The sequence below is a fragment of the Cavia porcellus genome, unplaced genomic scaffold (assembly GCF_034190915.1).
Source record: "Cavia porcellus strain 051 isolate PalLab524CR breed Dunkin Hartley unplaced genomic scaffold, mCavPor4.1 scaffold_17, whole genome shotgun sequence".
Taxonomy (NCBI): domain Eukaryota; kingdom Metazoa; phylum Chordata; class Mammalia; order Rodentia; family Caviidae; genus Cavia; species Cavia porcellus.
Genome location: NW_026947500.1, coordinates 45,784,792 through 45,803,507, shown reverse-complemented (window position 1 = coordinate 45,803,507; position 18,716 = coordinate 45,784,792). Strand labels below are relative to the sequence as shown.

General features: G+C 59.3%; 2 protein-coding genes across 5 annotated transcripts; both read left to right on the top strand.

Annotated features, from left to right (window-relative positions):
* Window positions 1-772: 772 nt before the first annotated feature.
* Window positions 773-9,629, top strand: Gmip (GEM interacting protein). Of its 3 annotated transcripts, none has more exons than XM_013147550.3 (21): window positions 773-951; window positions 1,724-1,808; window positions 2,397-2,472; window positions 2,568-2,631; window positions 2,842-2,967; window positions 3,047-3,111; window positions 3,192-3,299; window positions 4,021-4,101; window positions 4,176-4,346; window positions 4,435-4,572; window positions 5,039-5,235; window positions 5,485-5,591; window positions 5,661-5,750; window positions 5,978-6,055; window positions 6,128-6,282; window positions 6,396-6,584; window positions 6,679-6,816; window positions 6,913-7,109; window positions 7,417-7,834; window positions 8,704-8,770; window positions 8,851-9,629. In XM_013147550.3, exons 1-21 carry the CDS (start codon window positions 933-935, stop codon window positions 9,204-9,206), a joined length of 2,925 nt encoding a protein of 974 aa, XP_013003004.2. In that variant the 5' UTR covers window positions 773-932; the 3' UTR covers window positions 9,207-9,629. The 3 variants fall into 3 exon arrangements, with proteins under 3 accessions (XP_013003004.2, XP_063084121.1, XP_063084122.1); XM_063228051.1 differs by having other exon boundaries at window positions 796-951; window positions 4,254-4,346; XM_063228052.1 differs by lacking the exons at window positions 773-951; window positions 1,724-1,808; window positions 2,397-2,472 and having other exon boundaries at window positions 2,622-2,746.
* A 154-nt stretch (window positions 9,630-9,783) lies between these two features.
* On the top strand, window positions 9,784-14,722 carry Lpar2 (lysophosphatidic acid receptor 2). 2 transcript variants are annotated; one of them, XM_013147552.2, is made up of 3 exons: window positions 9,784-10,182; window positions 11,117-11,858; window positions 13,462-14,722. In XM_013147552.2, exons 2-3 carry the CDS (start codon window positions 11,126-11,128, stop codon window positions 13,773-13,775), a joined length of 1,047 nt encoding a protein of 348 aa, XP_013003006.1. In that variant the 5' UTR covers window positions 9,784-10,182; window positions 11,117-11,125; the 3' UTR covers window positions 13,776-14,722. The 2 variants fall into 2 exon arrangements, with proteins under 2 accessions (XP_013003006.1, XP_003465174.1); XM_003465126.5 differs by lacking the exon at window positions 9,784-10,182 and adding an exon at window positions 10,411-10,568.
* The last annotated feature ends 3,994 nt before the right edge of the window (window positions 14,723-18,716 follow it).

Genomic DNA, 18,716 nt, shown 5'->3' with positions numbered 1-18,716 from the left:
GATTACAGCTGCATCCTGGCACTCAGGAAGGCTGAAGCAGAAAGAGACCAGCCCTGACAATTCAGCAATCCAGCAAGACCCAAGCTCTGAAGACCAAAAAAAGGGCTAGGGTTGTAGGTCAGTGTGAATGCCCTGGGTTCAATTCGCAATATGGCAAAAAAAACGTAAAAAGGAAGGAAGAAGAGGGAAGAGGAAGGAAACTGGCACAGGCTGGGCCGGCCAGCTGGGCTCTGGTGCTCCAAACAGCGGCCAGCTTCCTGGCCAGGCAGAGGGCCCTGTGCCTCCTATACCCACCTGCTTTAGGGCACAGCACTGGGAGTGGAAGGTGACACTGGGAGACAGCACACGCAGACTAGTGCCAGCTTCAGTCCCCTGCCCCGGAGTGACCCCTGGAGATCTCAGAACAAGCAGTCTTGTGTTCGCCCCTGAGAGGGGGGCCTCTGGGAGGCTAAGGCAGCAGCGCCCTAACTTCAAACCCAAGTGGGCAGTTTAGTAATTTAACAAGACCCTTTCTCAAAAGAATACATAAGAATAAATAAAAGCCGGGTGCAGTGTAGTACAAAGGCCTTGATCTGGACACCCAGTACCACTTGGGGGGTGGTCCGTGCTGCGTTGAAGCTAGCCCCACCCTCCGGGAGCCTCGGATTCACCAAGGGCCCCGTTAAGTCGGCGTAAGTTCAGGACCCAGCAGGCTTCGGGGCAAGGAGGTCAGCAGGTCGCGGAGTAAGGGAGGCTGAGACGGACACCGGGGCCGCGGACTTCAGGGGTGCAGACGGGTGACTGGGCTGCGCGCTTCCGGGCTGCGGGGCGGGGCCGGCGGGGCGGGGCCGGCGAGGCGGGGCAGCAGCGGCGGCAGGAAGCCGGGGCGGTCCCCGCGCGCCCCTAGCTGTCCCGTGCGGGTCGCCCCCGCCGAGCGATCCCCGCGCCTGGCCATGGACACCCCGGAGCCAGGTAGGGAGTCTGAGGCCAGGGACCCGGGGAGCCCATGCCATCCCCCACTTCCTAAACTGAGGAGTCCCGCCTGCCGCTCTGGTCCCAAAGCTGGGAAGTGCGCGCCTGCATGGGAAGTGCGCGCCTGCATGGGAGTGCGCGGGGAACCTCATTTCGGACCCCGGATCGGAAGGGGCCCGGCTCCCCAGCCCGCGGCGTCCGGTCTCCGGCCAAGCGCGCACTCCGGACGCCGGGAGGGGGCCCAGGAAGGGGAAGCGACCGCTTCTGCTTCTTGTCCCCGCGTGGGGGCAGGGTGTCGCCGCCGTGGTGACAGCGGGGGCCTCAGCCCGAGCCCCGCGGCCCGGCGCAGGGTTGGGAGCCGGCGCTCTTTGTGCCATTTGCTCTGCGTCTCCGCTAGTTCGCCTCGTGGCCGCTGCCTGCCTATGTTTACGCTATAGGCTCTGTGCCCGGTGTCGCACGTGCGTGTCCGTCTGTCTGGCCCGAGTCCCTGAGGTTGATTGTCACGGCTGCCTCACTCCTGGGGGCGGCCGGAGCTGCATTGCGCCCGCGCGCTTGCCCGCGTGAGCATCTGCTCCTTTGCTCTGCCGTGTGCGATCCCGCTGCCGGCCCGCCCTATCCGTCCCCGCTTCCCCGCGTGCCCGCCTCCCAGCTCTGCGGGACCGCGTCCCTCTAACGACCCCGGTGCAGAGGCGGATCTGGCGGGGGGGAGGGTGTTCAGAGGGAGGGAAGGAGGCAGGCAGTCCGGGGTCGGCCATGATCACGCCCTCCCTAGGGCACCTCCCGGCTCCCGAGGGCAGGAAGAGATACAGCGATATCTTCCGGAGCCTGGACAACCTCGAGATCTCCCTGGGGAACGTGTGAGTCTGAGCTCGGGTCACTGCCAGAATCCCCCAAACCCTGGCCCAGACCCTACCCATTTCAGTGGCCTGAAACACACATATATACACACCTTGTCTCCGCAGCATCTGGACTCACTTTTCTAATAACCTGGGAAGTCCGAGGTGGCACCTGGGGTGTTTGAGATATAACCTCAAAATGGTCCTAAAGCTTGCACTTAGCCCTCCTTAAAACATCTGAATTAAGGGGGGGGGGCTGGGGATTTAGCTCAGCGGCATAAGCGCCTGCCTTGAAAGCAGGCAGTCGTGAGTTTGATCCCCCGGTACCAATAAAAAGGAAAAAGACAAAAAAAAAATCTGAATTAGGGCCGGGTATGTAGCTCAGCAGCACAGCGATCGCAAGGTCCTGAGTTTGATTCCCAGCCCCAATAACAACAAAAAAAACCTTGAGTTTTGTTGCATCCTGGACCTGTTACCTTTAAATGTAACAAATGCCACACAGAAGACATCAGGGCTGTCTCCCAAACCATCTCAGGGTCCCAGCATCCCCACCTGCCTGGCCCTGACAGGACAGTGGGTGGGGCTGAGACCCTCACACTTCCACTCCAGGAACTTCGAGGTGTTGGCCTCGGATGCCACACTCACCGAAAACTCCGAGCCTGGCAAGGTCACCACAGCCACTGTGGTGAGCAGAGTGTGGGAGAACGGGGGCCAGGGATCTTGGGTAGAGGTGGGGGCACTCCCCTGACGGAAAGGCCCCTGAATGCCGTCTTCTTCCAGTCCCCTACCAGCGATGCCAGCCACTGGAGCTGTCCATCCTCAGAAGGTCCTGCGCCCCTGACAGGTAGGGAGAGGGCTTTGAGGCCAAGAAGCTGGGGACAGAGAGGGACACCAGTCATCACTGAGCCTATTCACTCCGGGCACTGTCAGGGGCAACAGCACCACAGATCCCAGTCTGAGTAAGGATTATACAAAGGCAGGCAGGACAGTGGTCCCCAAAGAAGGTTTCAGGGAGCTCATATGGGGCAAGGTCAGAGGTCACCCATCTACCCAGGGGAGGAACTGGACCTGCGGCTCATCCGGACCAAGGGAGGTGTGGACGCTGCCCTGGAATATGCCAAGATGTGGAGCCGCTATGCCAAGGAGCTGCTGGCCTGGACGGAGAAGAGAGCTAACTACGGTGAGGCCCCTTCTGCCCACCAGGCCCCAGTGGGGTCCGAACCCCCTCGAGCAGATGTCCACTGTGCCTCCCTTTCCAGAGCTGGAGTTCACCAAGAGCATCATGAAGATGGCTGAAGCCGGCAAGACATCCATCCATCAACAGGTAGGGACTGCCCAGAGGAGGACGCCCAGGCCCCCTGCCGTCCCCCAGACCCTCAGTGCCCTGCACCCTGCTCCCCACAGAACTACATGCCGCTGCAGTACATCTACACACTGTTTCTGGAGCATGACTACAACCTGGGAGCCCAAGCCCTTGAGACCCTGGCCCAGCAGAAGAGAGACTACTACCAGGTGAGGGGAAGGACGCCTGCAGCCCCAGGAGGAAGTTGCCACTGTCAGCACCGTTTTGCTTATGAGGAAGCCAGGACCCAGAGACACTCTGGGACTTGCCCAAGGCTCCCCAGCAGAGACTCAGACCTGGCTTCCTGTGCAGTTGCAAAACCGGGTCTTGTTTGTGAAGAGGGGAGTGGGTGTTGCATGTGGGGCCTGCAGAAAGGTTCGGGTGACCCCTGAGGCTTTTTGTGTGAACACCAGGATTCAAGAGAACAGGCCTGGGTGAGGAGCCCGGGGCCTCAAAAAAGGGCATAGCTCTGGTAGTGTGCAAGGCCTCCAGTCTGATCTCCTCTGTCACCACAAAAGAATAGGGTGTGGTGATACCCACCTGTAATCCCAGCACTGGGAAGCTGAAGCAGGAGGAGCCCTTTGAGTTCAGCTCCAAACTGGGCTACATACCGAGACTTGGTTTCAAAAAAAAAAAAAGAACAACAAAAAAGATCCAAGCCAGGTATGTAGTGCATGCCTATAATCCAGCACCTGGGAGGCTGAGTCAGGGGGATCACAAGTTCAAACCCAAGATGAGCAGTTTAGCAACTTCAAGGTCAGCATGAACTACATAACAAGACTGTCAAAAAAGCAGAAAGGATCTCCAGGGAAATGTGCCAGGGCTCCAGGACAGGTTGAGGACGCCTATCCTGTGGTGGTCTCATCGCCACCTGCTCCCTACCTTTGCCAGCCCCTGGCTGCCAAGCGAACGGAGGTGGAGAAGTGGAGGAAAGAATTCAAGGAGCAATGGCTAAAGGAGCAGAAGCGGATGGTGAGGTCCTGCATAGGTGGCGGCCCCCGCACCAGGGGAGGAGATGCCGGGTGCTGACGCCCTCTGACCCCCAGAACGAGGCGCTGCAGGCACTAAGGCGGGCCCAGCTGCAGTACACGCAGCGCTGCGAGGATTTACGGACGCGCTTGCAGGGGTCTCCCGAGGACCCAGGCCCCCAGGCGTCCCCCGGGCCCAGCAAGCAGCAGGAGCGGAGACGGCGCTCACGAGAGGAGGCTCAGGCCAAGGTGGGGACCCTTAGCCGTGTCCCCTAGCGTTTGCATCATGTCCTCTGCCTGCCCCCTCATCCTCTTCTCCTGGCCTGGATCTCCCCAGGTGCAGGAGGCCGAGGCTCTGTACCAGGCCTGCGTCAGGGAGGCCAACGCGCGACAGCAGGACCTGGAGGCCGCCAAGCAGCGTATTGTGTCGCACGTGCGCAAACTGGTGCTGCAGGGCGACGAAGTGCTGAGACGGGTGCGACCCTGGCCCTCAGCCCCCTAGAACCCCAGGCCCCACCCTGATTCACCCAGCAGCCAGGAAGTCACCCTGGACAGAGGCCTCCCTAGCCCTTTAAGTAGCCACCCTGTCACTGGTCCCGCCCCCAAGCCCTGCCCCAAGGCTTCTAAGCATCAGGCCCCGCCCCCATGTTTAGGCTCCGCCCCCACTTGGCTCCTCCCTAGGCCCTGCCCTGACTCCCTCCATCTAGGTGTCACCCGAGCTGGCTTTGCCCCCAGGTCCAGGCTCTACCTTTACTATGGTTCCTCCCCAGGTCCTGCCCCAAGCTGGCTCCGCCCCCACTTGGCTCCTCCCTAAGCCCCAGACTGGCTCCTCCCCCAGGTCCAGGCCCCGCCCTGATCTGGCTATGGCTCAGCCCCATGCCCTGCCCTGGCTGGCTCCTGTCCCAGTGAGGCCCTGCCCGGTGACTGTCTGTCTCCCTCAGGTGACCCTGGTCCTCTTTGGGCTGCACAGGAAACAAGCAGAACGGGGCCCCCGCTCCTTTGCCGCCCTGGCCGAGTGCTGCGCACCTTTCGAGCCGGGCCAGCGCTACCAGGAGTTCGTGCGGAACCTGCAGCCCGAGGCTCCGCCACCTCCACCACCCGCCTTCTCCTTCCAGGAGTTTGCGCCAGCGGGACACAGGTGCGCCCCGGTGCCCCATGGGGAGCGAGCTCGGGTCGGTGGCAGGCTGTTGGTATTGTGAGCCTAGAACTCAGAGCCTCAAAGGAGTTTAGTCCACACGACTCTCAGGGACCATTCTTTGGGGGCGTCCCAGTGCTAGGAGGGTCAGAACTTTGGGACTACCACATTCATGGGCATTGGTACCCAAGCCTTTGAGTTGGGACCTGTTCAGTTTCCTGGGATGGGAACCTCATCATCCTCGCCCCACAGTTTCCCTCTGGACCCCAGAAAGAAGCTCTCGGGACCACTGCCTCAACGGCTGGAGGAGAGCTCCGCGGAGCCAGGCGCTTGGGATGACGTGGGCACCAGCTGGCCAGGTGACTGCAGGCAGCTGGGGGGCGTAGCGCAGGCCAAGGTCCTCCTTCCTGACCCATCCCCCCCATCAGGGACTCTGGGGCCCCCTCTGGGCAGCGATGCCGATAGTGTGGGCGGCGGCAGTGAGTCTCGGTCCCTGGACTCCCCAACTTCCAGCCCGGGTAAGACAGGCCTGGCCTAAGCACCCTCTCAACCTTGCTTGGGGCTCTAGTCCATATGCTGACCATCCTGTGTCCTGACCTGTAGCCCCCACCCCTGACCCATTCTCCTGCCCTTACCCTCTAACCTCTCTGACTCCTCCTAACCTCTGACCCCTTCCTCCAAGGGATCACGGCACCTCCCCGTGAGCCCTGGGACCTGCCCCAACCCCTGTGGCCCTCTGACCCAGGTTCTGTCACACGGCGGCTGATGAAGGTGGCGTCCACCGGCACCGAGTCCTCAGATGACTTCGAGGAGCGAGACCCCGGTGAGGCTGGCGGCAGGTAGGGCAGGGAGGCAGGGAGGTGGGCCGGGCACCCCTGACCCTGTGTCCCTGCAGACCTGGGCGACGGGCTGGAGAACGGGTTGGGCAGCCCCTTCCGGAAGTGGACGCTGTCCATCGCAGCCCAGACCCACCGGCTGCGGCGCCTGCGGGGCCCAGCCAAGTGCCGAGAGTGTGATGCCTTCATGGTCAGCGGGACGGAGTGTGAGGAGGTGCGGCCTGCTGATCTGCCCAGTTCCTAAGATCCTTGCACCCTCCTTGCCCCCAGGACCCACCCCTGTCTGACCCCTAACCTCATGACCCTGTGACCTATTCCCCCACCCAGTGCTTTCTGACCTGCCACAAGCGCTGTCTGGAGACCCTGCTGATCCTCTGCGGACACCGGCGGCTCCAAGGCCGGACGCCCCTCTTTGGTGTCAACTTCCTACAGCTCCCCAGGGACTTCCCGGAGGAGGTGCCCTTTGTGGTGACCAGGTGCACAGCCGAGATAGAGCTCCGCGCCTTGGGTGTACAGGTGCCGCCTTGAGCCTCCACTGTCCCTGCAAGTGAGCCACCCTGGGGAGCAGCCAGATCACAAGCCCAGAGCCCTTTCCACCCTCGGCCTGCAGGGCATTTACCGGGTCAGCGGGTCCCGAATCCGAGTAGAACGGCTGTGCCAGGCCTTCGAAAATGGCCGTGCGCTGGTGGAGCTGTCAGGAAACTCACCTCACGACGTCACAGGGGTCCTTAAGCGGTTTCTGCAGGAGGTGGGTGCCCCGGGTGGGAGGGCTGGGGCACAGGACTTCGGTTTTGGGACCTGGGCACCTGCCCACACTTGTATTCCCGACCCCCTCCACCCCCAGCTCACCGACCCCGTGGTTCCCTTCCACTTCTACGATGCATTCATCTCTCTGGCTAAGACCTTGCATGCAGACCCCAGGGACGACCCGGGGACTGCCAGCCCCAGCCCTGAGGTAATCCGATCTCTGAAGACGCTCTTGGCACAGCTGCCCGACTCTAACTACAACACCCTGCGGCACCTGGTGGCCCATCTGTTCAGGTACGCACGGGTCCCTAAGCCTTCAAAGGGGACCCTCTCCCCTGGACATGCCACTGCTGCCCTCTATGGCTGACACTCACTTCTGACCACTGACCTCTAATCTATCTTCCAATCTGTAACTTTGGATCCAGACCCCAAACCCTAGTGCCGTGGCCTGGAGCCAACTCTGGACCTCTGTCTGCTGGCCTTAAAGGGTGGCCAGACCCATGTCAAGAACGGGTCACCTGGGCTACCCCGCAGGTCCCCCTCCCAACCCTGGCCCAATGACCTTGCACCCCACCCCTGAGCCCTCTCACACTGTCCCCAGGGTGGCCACGCAGTTTGAGGAGAACAAGATGTCTGCCAATAATTTGGGAATCGTGTTCGGCCCGACGCTGCTGCGGCCACCAGATGGCCTGCGGGCCCCTGGTGCCAGCCCTGTCGCCTGCCTGCTAGACTCTGGGCATCAAGCCCAGCTTGTCGAGTTCCTCATCGAGCACTATGAGCAGATCTTCGGGATGGATGAGCTCCCCACAGCAGCCGAGGTCCTGCCCCAGGACCCCAGCCCAGCCCCCGGGCCTCTCATAACCAGCACCCTGCCCGGTCCCCCTGTTCCTACACTGGCCCCCCAACCCCCAGCCCAGACCAAAGACCTGGGACAGGACGCCAAGAGCCAGAGCACCCCAGAGAAGCACTCCGAGACTATGCTCCCAGAGGCCACCCTTGCCGAGGCCACACCCCCCGAGGTAAGTGCCTGCTGGGCTTCTGGATGTGGGCAGGGCTCCAGCTCCTTCCCTTTGCAGATTGCTGCCACCCTTCCCTTCCCTACCTGTTTGAGGAGGGAGAGGTGGGAATAACGGAGCAAGAACCAGGACAGTGGCACAAGAACCAGGACAGTGGTCTGGTATGGGCGATTCCCTGGCAGGACATTTATTAAACTCTCGCTTGCCTGTCCTAGACAAAACAAATAATACAAGCTAGGGACAGCAATGTGTGCCTGTGACCCCAGGGTCCAGTAGGCTGAGATAGGAAGATCACATGAGTCAGCAATTCAAGACCAGCTTGGGGAAGGCAATAATACCCCGCAGGCGGCAGGCAGGAAGGGAAGGAAGAAGAGAGAGAGGGAGGGAGGGAGGGAGGGAAGACACCATTCACGGGCCAGGGGTTTAGCTCAGTGGCACAAGCACCTGCTTGACGAGTGCTAGGTCATGAGTTCGATCCCTGGTACCAAGAAACAGACAACACAGATCAGTTATGTAGGGTGTTCCGAGGTGCCAAGGATGAGTTACAATGGAGGGTGGAAAGGCTAGGATAAGAGGTGGCCACGAGGGTCACCATGGTGATAGGAAAAGGACAGTTGAATATTTTCTTTTTGAAACTCAGTATGCTAAGTTGCTTAGACTGAGCTGGAACTTGCAATCCTCTGGCCTCGGCCTCTCAGAACGCCAGGATGACAGGCTTGAGCCACCAATGTACTTGTCAGGGATTTGTTTACCCTCAGAGGTTAAACTGCAAGGGACTTCCGTGTGTCCAGGAGCAAAGGCGTGGGTCTCTAGGTGGCTCGAGGCCCTGAGATTTCCCTGTGAAGGTCTCACCATTGAGCTTCTCCTTGCAGACTGCTGCTATGCAGAGGGACAAAAGGGAAGAAGAGACTGAAGGCCCCAGAGACGGAGGAGGGGAAGGTGCGTTGGGGTACAGTCAGGAGTCTGGGAGGTGCCCTGCCCTGGGATGGCTCAGGATACTCAGCTTTCTCACCCCACAGTACCCAGCCAAGGCCCCGAGGACTTGCTCCTGGGGACACAGTCCCGTGGTCACTTCAGCCGCCAGCCAGTGAAGTATCCCCGTGGTGGGGTGCGGCCTGTCACCCAGCAGCTCTCAGGCTTGGCCCTGGTGGCTTCCAAGCTGTGTGAGGAGGCTCCCATCCCTGCAATGCCCGGGGGGAGTCTGCGTGCTGCCACCTCCCGCGAGGGCAGCCCTCTGCGCCGCACCCCGATCCCCAAGCATTTCGAGATCACCCAGGAGACAGCCCGGCTGCTCTCCAAACTGGACAGCAAGGCTGTGCCCAGGGCCCCCTGCTGCCCAGACCCCCAGCCTGAGGAGGCTGAGGACCACCTCTGACCACTCCAGGACTGGGAGGATGGACCCAGGGCCCTCTCCTCCGGGCAGCTTTCCAACATCAGGCGAAGGCAGAAGCTCAATGAAAGACTGCACAGCCTGGAGAAGCCTAAAGCACTTTTAGGGGCAATTTCAGTGTCCCAGTAACTTGCCACTAGACTCTCAGTTTCAAGTAGCAGAGCCACTTGGGGTCAGAGGTCACTTGGGGTCATACTCAGGGTCCTCGCACGTCACGAGATCTTTGGGGTCTACTCAGGTCTCAGACTCGGGGACATGGAAGCCTCTTGCTAGGTCAGTAGTGATCATCGTACCCCTGCCCCCTCGCTGAGCCCAACTGACCAAATGGAGGAGAACATGGGCAACCCAGACCTCACTTCCTGCTGGTGCCCAGGGCGGGTGATTCCTGAATAAACTGTCTTGCATATCCTCATGTGTCTGTCCTAGCCAGGGGAGGGTGACAGGGAAGAGGCCATTCGCCAGAGCAGCACCCCTCACCCCACTTTTATCCACTTGGGAAACCAAGGTCCCCTTCTGACACAGGCACCCTGAAAGCCGGCAGGCGGGTAGGGTAGGGCCTGGACACGAAGCTGAGTCACCCAGTCAGGGACTGCGTGTCCCTATCTGGTCCTGTGTAATCACCGATGTAACCAGGCGCAGATAGCTGCACAATGGGGCTGTGTGCCACGCGTGTGGGAGCCGTTCGCTCACCCAGGGTGGAGGCCGGGGTCACGAGGCCGAGGCAGCCAGATCTCGCCCGGGTGGCTTGCAGCTCAGCAGCCGATTAGGCGGGCGAGAGGGGGTGGGGCCGGGGCTGCGCGGATCCGGGGACACTGCGGGCCGGCCGGGGTCTCGGTGGAGATCCTCGGGTGGCCTCGCCGAGGACTCAGCCCCGAAAGACCAAGGCCGTGTGCACCTGAGGCGAACCCAGACTGGGGTGAGGGTCCAAGCCGGAAGTGAAGAGGAGCTAACCGAGGAAGGGGTAGGAGGAAATGGGGCCCGGGGACGCCTGCGATCCCACCTCCTCCCTCCTACGCGGCTAGGCGCGGGGACTGCCCCGGGGGGCGGGGCAAGGGCGGGGCTTCAGGTGCATGGGCTGGGAGACTCCCAGCGGGCGGGGCATCCCGGCTCCCTCTGGGGCGGGGACTCTAGGGGCGGGGCTTCTCCGCAGGACGAGATCATTGGTTCTTCCATGGGCGGGGGCGGGACTAATGGGCGGGGCGTTGTGGCCCCGCCCCACCTCTCGGGCGCGGGCTCGGCACCCCTGAACGTAGCCAGCCCCTACGGCGAGGTTGCTGGGCCATGGCCCTCTGGCCCGCCGCAAAGCCCCGCGAGCCCGCCTGGCCTGCGGCCTGACAGGTGGCCCAGGTAAGGCTAGCGCCGCGGCGCGGAGCCCAGCAGCGGCCGCGCCCCCTCCTGCTCCCGGCCCCTCCCCATCGGGCGTCCGGAGGCCCTGCCATCCCCCTCTCTCCCGCCGCCCTCTTTGTCCCCGAGACCGCCAGGCACCTCGGGCTCCCTGGTCCGGCCCTGCGCCCACCGCCCCCGAGGGCTCGCGTGCGCACTTGGCCACCGGGCTCTGCTCCTTGCAGGACCAGATCTCCCCAGCCGCAAGTGCCCAGCGATTGGGGCGTCGGGGAGGCCAGAGTGGGACCGCGGACACGTTTGGTTTAGGTTCTCCAGGCTAAAAGCTAAACGGAGCCATTGATCTGAGAGCTCATTCATAAGTCTCCTTAACAGATAAGAGCAGCAGCTCCCCACACCCACGCCCCGTAAACTTGCTTTTTCTAGGTCACCGTTGTCCCCACCTCATTCAGAGCCGTGAGGCTCTGCAGCCCGGGCTCTCCCTGTCCCCCTGCAACCCTGTGTCCTTCAAGGGGCCGCCTGCACCATGACCTCTCTTTCTCCCGCGTCCCCAGACTGCCACCATGGGACAGTGCCACTACAACGAGACCATTGGCTTCTTCTATAACAACAGCGGCAAGGAGCTCAGCTCCCACTGGCGCCCCAAGGATGTGGTCGTGGTGGCCCTGGGGCTGACTGTCAGCGTGCTTGTCCTTCTGACTAACCTGCTGGTCATCACAGCCATTGCCTCCAACCGCCGCTTCCACCAGCCCATCTACTACCTGCTGGGCAACCTGGCCGCAGCGGACCTCTTCGCCGGCGTGGCCTACCTCTTCCTCATGTTCCACACCGGCCCGCGCACGGCCCGGCTGTCCCTGCGGGGCTGGTTCCTGCGGCAGGGTCTGCTAGACACCAGCCTGACAGCATCCGTGGCCACCCTGCTGGCCATTGCAGTTGAGCGGCACCGAAGTGTGATGGCCGTGCAGCTACACAGCCGCCTGCCCCACGGTCGGGTGGTCTTGCTCATCACCGGTGTGTGGGCAGCTGCCCTGGGGCTGGGGCTGCTGCCTGCCCACTCCTGGCACTGCCTGTGCTCCCTGGACCGCTGCTCACGCATGGCGCCCCTGCTCAGCCGCTCCTATCTGGCCGTGTGGGCCCTGTCCAGCCTGCTGGTCTTCCTACTCATGGTTGCTGTCTATACCCGCATCTTCTTCTATGTGCGGAGACGAGTGCAGCGCATGGCTGAGCATGTCAGCTGCCACCCCCGCTACCGGGAGACCACTCTTAGCCTGGTCAAGACCGTGGTCATCATCTTGGGTAAGCAGGACACTCATCTGCCCAGGTCACAGGGACCTCCAGGTGCTCTGGGATCAGTGAGTGGGACAAAGGGTCATTGGCACAGCAGGAAGGGCAGGGTGACCAGCCCCATGGAGAGGAGGAAGCGTCCCAAGCAGAGGGGGCAGAGTGGACACCCCGAGGCCAGGCTGGGCCTGAATCTCCAAGGAGGAAACGGGGCTGTGTGGTAGCCTGGAGCTGACGGTTGGACAGGCCTTGAAGGTCACAAGGTGTTGCATTGTGTTGCGTTGGTTTTGCAGCACTGAATACAGGAATGCTCTGAGCTGAACTGAGCTGCACCCAGCATTTTTTTTGTTTTGTTTTGAGGGAGGTATCTTTTTGAGACAGAGTTTCAGTATGCAGTTCAGACTGGCCTTGAACCTTTTTTAACTTTTTGATACTGAGGATTAAGCCCAGGGGAGCTTTCATTTCCCTTGAGCTATATTCCCAGCTATATTCCCACTCCCGGTTCCCTTTTTGTATTTCATGTCTTGCAGTACTGGTGACAAAGCTTTGCAGCTTGGGACTGAGCTATATCACCAGTTCTTTTTATTTGTTTGCTTATTTATTTTTTATTTATATATTTAGAGACAAGGTGTCGGTAATGCAGTTCAGGCTGACCTTGAGCTCACTGTGTAGCCCAGATTGGCCTTGAACTCAGGATGGTCCTCCAGCCTCAGCCTCCCCAGTACTCAAGTATGATGGGTATATTCCACCACATTCAACTATTTTCAGCTTTGGTTTTGGTTTTGGTTTTTTTTATAGTTGTTTTTTGAGACAAGGCCTCACTATGTAGTTTAGGGTAGTCTTGAACTTACTACATAACCTAGACTAACCTCAAACTCATGAAATACCTCCTACCTCAGTCTCCAGAGTGCTGTGACTACACGTGTGCCACCACTCCTTATTTTCTTTGAAACAGGATCTCTCTAAGTAGGCCAGGCTTGGCTTGAGCATGCAGTCCCCCTGCCTCAGCCTCCCAGAGTGCTGAGATTACAGGTTTTCTATTTTGAGACAGGGTCTCACTGAATTGCCCATGTTGGCCTCAAATTTGCAAAGTTCCTGTCTCGGCCTCCTAGGTAGTTGGAATTATGAGAATGTACAACCGTGCCCAGCTTTTTTTTTCTTTTCTTTTTTTAATTTGAGATGAAGTCTCACTAAGTTGCTCACACTGGCCTCAAACTTGTGGTCCTCCTGTCTCAGCCTCCCTCTCAGCTGAGATTACAGGGGTGCGCCTAGCTCCTAAGAGTTTCTGGCAGGGAGTACTGTGGTGTCCCTGGCTACCAGGATGTAGAAGGAACGGGATGAGGACACCCTGTTGCCCCAGAACAGGGAGGGACTGTCACTAATGATCCCTGTCCCCCAGGTACCCAACCTCCCACAGTAACCATTCCTTCCGTGCTGACAAATCTCCACAGTGAAGCAGCAGGGGCCCTGCCACCCCGTAGCAGTAAGAAAGCTCTGCCCCCCTAGAGGTTCTGCCTACCTCACTGGGGGCAGCAGGGATGGCAGCCACTGCCCATTGCGGGGCTCCCGGACCACCTCGGCCTGCTGGCCCCTGCTCACCGCTGCCTCCCTCCTCCAGGGGCCTTCGTGGTCTGCTGGACACCAGGCCAGGTGGTGCTGCTCCTGGACGGCCTGGACTGCAAGTCCTGCAACGTCCTGGCCGTGGAGAAGTACTTCTTGCTGTTGGCTGAATCCAACTCACTGGTCAACGCTGCCGTGTACTCCTGTCGGGACGCCGAGATGCGCCGCACCTTCCGCCGCCTGCTCTGCTGCCTGTGCCTGCGCCGCTCGGCCCGGGAGGCCGCCCGGGCCCGGGCCTCCATCCGCACCGGGGCCAGCACACGCCTGGAGCTTCCCGAGAATGGCCATGCCCTCATGGACTCCACCCTGTAGCCTTGGCCACTCCGAGGTGGAGGGCACCCTGCTCGGCCCAGTCCCATGACATAGGCAATTGGCAGCACCTGGGAGAGTCAGGCAGGGGTGGGCATTTGGCTATTTCTCTTTTTTTTTTTTGGCCTTTTTCCTTTTTATCGGTACCGGGGATTGAACTCACGACCGCCTGCTTGCAAGGCAGGCACTTATGCCGCTGAGCTAAATCTCCAGCCCCACATTTGGCTATTTCTTGCTCATCTCAGGTTTCAGGCTCTTTTCAAGGATGTTCGGTTTTTTACAGTACATCCTGGTAACCACTGTGGACCAGGTCCTCATGTGGTACAGTGGCTGCTAGAGGTATAAGATGTGAGCGCCAGCCAGGCACGGTGGTGCACATCTGTCATTCAGGCTCTCAAGAGGTGGAGGGAAGGGGATCAAAGTGATTTCAAGGCCAGCCTGGGCTACAAAGGGAGACCTTGCCACAAAAAACAGGAAAGAGAGAGAAGGAGACAGATGCGGGCTCTTTCGGTCCATCTGCCCTCTGTGACAGAAGACAGGGCGGCCCATGGGAGCACTGTGTCCTGAGACTGACACCCCTGCTGATACATTCAGGGGTGCTGAATCTGAGCTGCAGGGGGGCAGGGGGACTGGGCGCTCCTCTTTTCAGCCTGCAGGGTGGCCTGGGATCCCCTGGGAAGATGTGATACTGGAAGAAAATGTTTCCACTCTGAGTCTCCAAAGCATGCGTTTGTCACCAGCTCAGACTCCTCTGCCCACAGTGTCCTGGATTTGTCACCTGCAGCAGGGCCTGTTGTTGGTCCTCCCCCGGGTACGGCTGGCTGTCACTGCCACGACATCTCTTTCCTCCCTTCCCTCCTTTGGAACCTGGAGTGAACCCCAGTCTCACTCCCTCTGGCTCCTGTGCGTCATTTTTTGCATGTGCTCATTGTATCTGTTTGGTTCTTTGAGGTAAGTGTCTTGTCATACTGTCCAGGCTGACCTTGAATTCACAGTGATCCTCTTGCCTCAGCCTCCTGCATGCTGGGTTGACAGGTGCGCACCACCAGACCCTGCTGAGTCCAGATTGCTCAAGGTCCTGGATCTAGCCGTCTCTGTGTCACCACACACCCCACCATCCATATCACAGTTACACGCAGGTCAGCACAGGAAGCAGAGTGTAGGATTTGACAGCTGCCTCGAGCCCCTCTGATGTGACCCACGCACTGCTGAGCAGTCAGCACCCCTCTCCCCCACCTCTTGTGGCCCATGTGTTCTGCTTTTCCTAGGAGGGAAGTCGATCAGGGAGGCCAAGATCTGCCCTGGTTACACAACCTGGGCACAGCAGCTCTCAGCCCACAGCGCCCCCAGAGCATCACATGGGCGAGGCTCCTTGTGCACCCCCTGGCAGTATGGGGTGGCATCCTGCCAGGCACTTCAGGGTCAGGAGCTCCCTGTGGACACACAGGGCCATGCCTTAGCCTCAGAGGTCCTTGATGAAAATCAGCACACATCTGAACCGCTGCCTAGGCCTGGGTGTCCAGAGGTGATGCCCATACCCTCCCGAACACATCCCAGAACGCAGGCCTCCATGGCCAGTGGGTGAACATAGCACCCTGGGTTCTCTGGCAGCCAGCCGATCCCTGGGGGCTCCAAAAGTCAGCCCTGTGTCCCCTGCTGCTTTGAGCGCTCTAACATCAGCCCCTCCAGGTTTTCCTTTAGAATCTTTTTGTTTTGTTTGTATTTTTGAGACAGGGTGTCACTATGCAGTCCAGGCTGGCCTCCCTACTGGCAGTCCTCCTGCCTCAGCCTCCTGGCTTCTCCTTTGGGATCTTGTCCAATCCACTTTTCTGTCTGGTTCTCCTCTGCTGGTACCATCAGGTTTTGTCTCTGCTGGGCCTCAAAGCCTTCAGTGAGCCCCCCTGCAAGTTCTCTGAAAGCTGCTACCCAGCCACCCCTGATTGTGACCAGCACTTGTGGCCAGCACTTGTTCTGTGACTTCCTGTCACTCCAGCTAAAGACCAAGCCTAGCACCGCTGGTTTCCAGCCCCTGCCGTCCCCTGTAGAGTCCCCCACCAGTTCTAACTAGGTGCACTTCAGGGCAATCAGCTAACACCCTTTGTTCAGTTGACAACCACTGGCTTTTTTTTTTTTGGTAAAACCGAGGGTTGAGTTTCCCAGGCCGCCTTGCATTTTCTGACAAAACCTGGTTATGTAATTCAGGCTGACCTAGAAGCCCCAGGGATTCTCCTGCTTCAGCCTCCTTCCTGCATGCTGAGTTCACAGGCATGCGCCACCACACGCACCCAATCCTGGCATCTTAAGACAATCCGGCGAGGTCAACTGAATCCCTCCACCCCTCTGCAGTGGTGAGCGATACTTCTGCATTAGAGGGAACAATTCAGTGCCTCCCGTTCACCATCAGGAACAGCTGGACCTGGGCCAAAGGAGGAACAGGGAGCCCTAGTGATACTCGCCTAAGGAGGATGAGGCAGCTGTAGGGGACCCAGGTAGACCGAGGGCTAGTTAAGTGTTGGAGGGACTCAGACCCAGCCGGCTTCAGACCCGCTTTCCCCTAGGAGGAAGGTGGAGAAGGCCGGCGCCGTTGCCTTAGCAACTTCCAAAGAGTCTGGGCCTTTGAGGCGTGCCTCGAAGACGATGCAGGACGCTTATTGGATCAGAACGATTTGGAGGCGCGCCCGTAGGCGGAGCATAGCGACGATTGGCTGGCCGCCGCGGAGGGGGTGGGCTCAAGACTGCAGTATGCCGCTGCAACGCCTGAGGGGGCGTTGAGAGATCCGGGTCGGGGCTGGACGGTACTGGATCTCGGCGCTCATCCCGGGCTGGAGACCCGTTCTGTCTGATTCGTGCTACAAATTTGAAAAATAAGATATTGCTTAGGTTCAGAGCCACAAACCAGGCTCTGACCGGCTTTCACGCTCTTGCTTTCAGGATTATGGCCCGTCGTCGCCACGAGTTCGAGGCCAGCCTGCAGGGCAAGACCCTGGGACATAATCCCCAAATGCTGCCCCACGCGGAGCACCCCTCCCCCCATGCAGCATCCAAGGCGGGAAGGGGTCCTGGGTACGATGCCCCGAGCACCATGGCACCGGCACTGGTGGCGCCTCCCTGCTCCCTATCCGGCCGGAGTAACCGCCAGGAAGGAGGACAGGTGGCGGCCCTGGCCAAGACCCTCGCACGGCTCTCACCTGGCTGCGCTCACTCTGCCTGTGGCCCCTTCATAACCTTGAGGCAGTTGAGTTCTGCTGTCCCTCAAGAGGGAAATTTTCATTTCAAACGTTACATTAGGTTAGGTTCTCTCAAAAATGTGCTTAAGGAAAACAACCCAGTATGTGTGGTGGTTTTGCCGCTGAGCTAAATCCCCAGCCCTCGTTTTTTTGTTTTTGAGACGGTCTCACCATGTACCCCCGGTTGGCTTCAGACTCAGTGATCCTCCTGCCTCAGCCTCCAGAGTGCTGGGATGACAGGGATGCGCCATCATACCGGCTCCCTTCTGCCAGTCTGACCTCTGTAGCTGTGCCTGCGCCTGCCAGGGTGTGTAGAAGAGGCTGGCCAGAGTGGTTGCAAAGCATGAAGACCCTGCCCACAGCACTCAGGTCCTACCAGGCGCCTCTTAGGGAAGATGCAGGGGTTAAAGGTGAGGCGGCCCCTGAGGGGCACCTTGGCCCTGAGAGGAACAGGGCTTCCCCGCACCTCAGGGAAGAGGGGCATGGGTTGGGTTTGGGGGGGGGGGGTGAGTTTTGTTTGGTTTTTGTCTTTTTGAGAGGATCTCACTATGTAGTTCAGGCTGGCCTTGAGCCCACTTTGTAGCCCAGGCTGGTCTCAAATTTGCAATAATCCTCCTGCCTCAGACTCCCCAATGCTGGGGTTATAGGCGTGAGCCATCATGCCTAGCTAGGGGTTGGATTTTTGAGGCACATGTGAGGTGATCTGACCACAGTGAGGTGACCAGCTGTGGTTTGAGAAAGAAATACAGTCATTTTGGTTGGTCTGGTCAATGGAGAGGTTGGGAAATATGGACACTGAAATGACCTATTCCCAGACTTTTCATTGCATTTAGAAGTCAATATTTCTGGTGCAAGGTAGGGTGACACACAGCACTCGGGAGGCTAAGGCAGGAGGATCACTTCGAGTCTGAAGCCACCCATGATGAATGCACCTACACTTTCTCGCTCTCCTCCACAATAAAGCACAGAAGGGTTTTCAGTGACTATTTCTACATCCTGTCCCTTCTCTCCCCACCCCAGCCTGGGCTACCCTTATCCCCTCTGTGTTTCGCACATTTCTCTCCTGGAACTGTTTTGTGGCTCCTCATTCTGGGGATCAAAGCAGGGGTGCACTACTGAGCACCAAACCTGGCCTCCTTTTTTAAAAAACTCAAAGCAAGGTCTTGCTAAGTTGCCCACATTGGGCACAAACTTGCAATCCTCCTGCCTCAGCCTCCCAAGAAGCTGGGAGTCCAGTTCCCCAAACCCAGCTGCCTGTGTGGCGCCGCCTCTTGAGGAATGTGAAGATTTTCAGCGTAACCTGATGGAAACATAGCTCTTCTTTGAAACCCTTCCCCAACCTCCCCACCCCAGCTGCAAGGTCTGTCTGCCCAGCCGGCTCTGCACACCTAAGTGTGGCCAGGATCCTTGGGTCCGTTTCCTGAAACCCCATACCAAGGAATGGAAGATCTGTCAACTCCCCTCGAGAAATCAGACGTGGGCCCATTTTCATGTCACCTATGATAACCCAAGGCCAAGAGTACAGCAGTCCTGTGGAGGCCTCGGCAGTCTCCAGACCCCTCTCCTGGACTCCCAAAGTTCACTCCCCGAAGAGCAGTTGCGAAGGTCTTTTTAACATGTATTCCTCCTGGGCTCCGTGCTGTATATCTGTAGTTCAACTACTCAGGAGGCTGAGACAGGAGAAACTCTTGGCCAGCCTGAGCCTATAGTATCAAGT

Coding starts and splice junctions, on each gene's coding strand:
- Gmip (XM_013147550.3), top strand. Junction 3,112..3,191: donor AGACATCCATCCATCAACAG/GTAGGGACTGCC, acceptor TGCTCCCCACAG/AACTACATGCCGCTGCAGTA. Junction 4,102..4,175: donor TAAAGGAGCAGAAGCGGATG/GTGAGGTCCTGC, acceptor TCTGACCCCCAG/AACGAGGCGCTGCAGGCACT.
- Lpar2 (XM_013147552.2), top strand. CDS start 11,126: ATGGGACAGTGCCACTACAACGAGACCATTGGCTTCTTCTATAACAAC. Junction 11,859..13,461: donor GACCGTGGTCATCATCTTGG/GTAAGCAGGACA, acceptor TCCCTCCTCCAG/GGGCCTTCGTGGTCTGCTGG.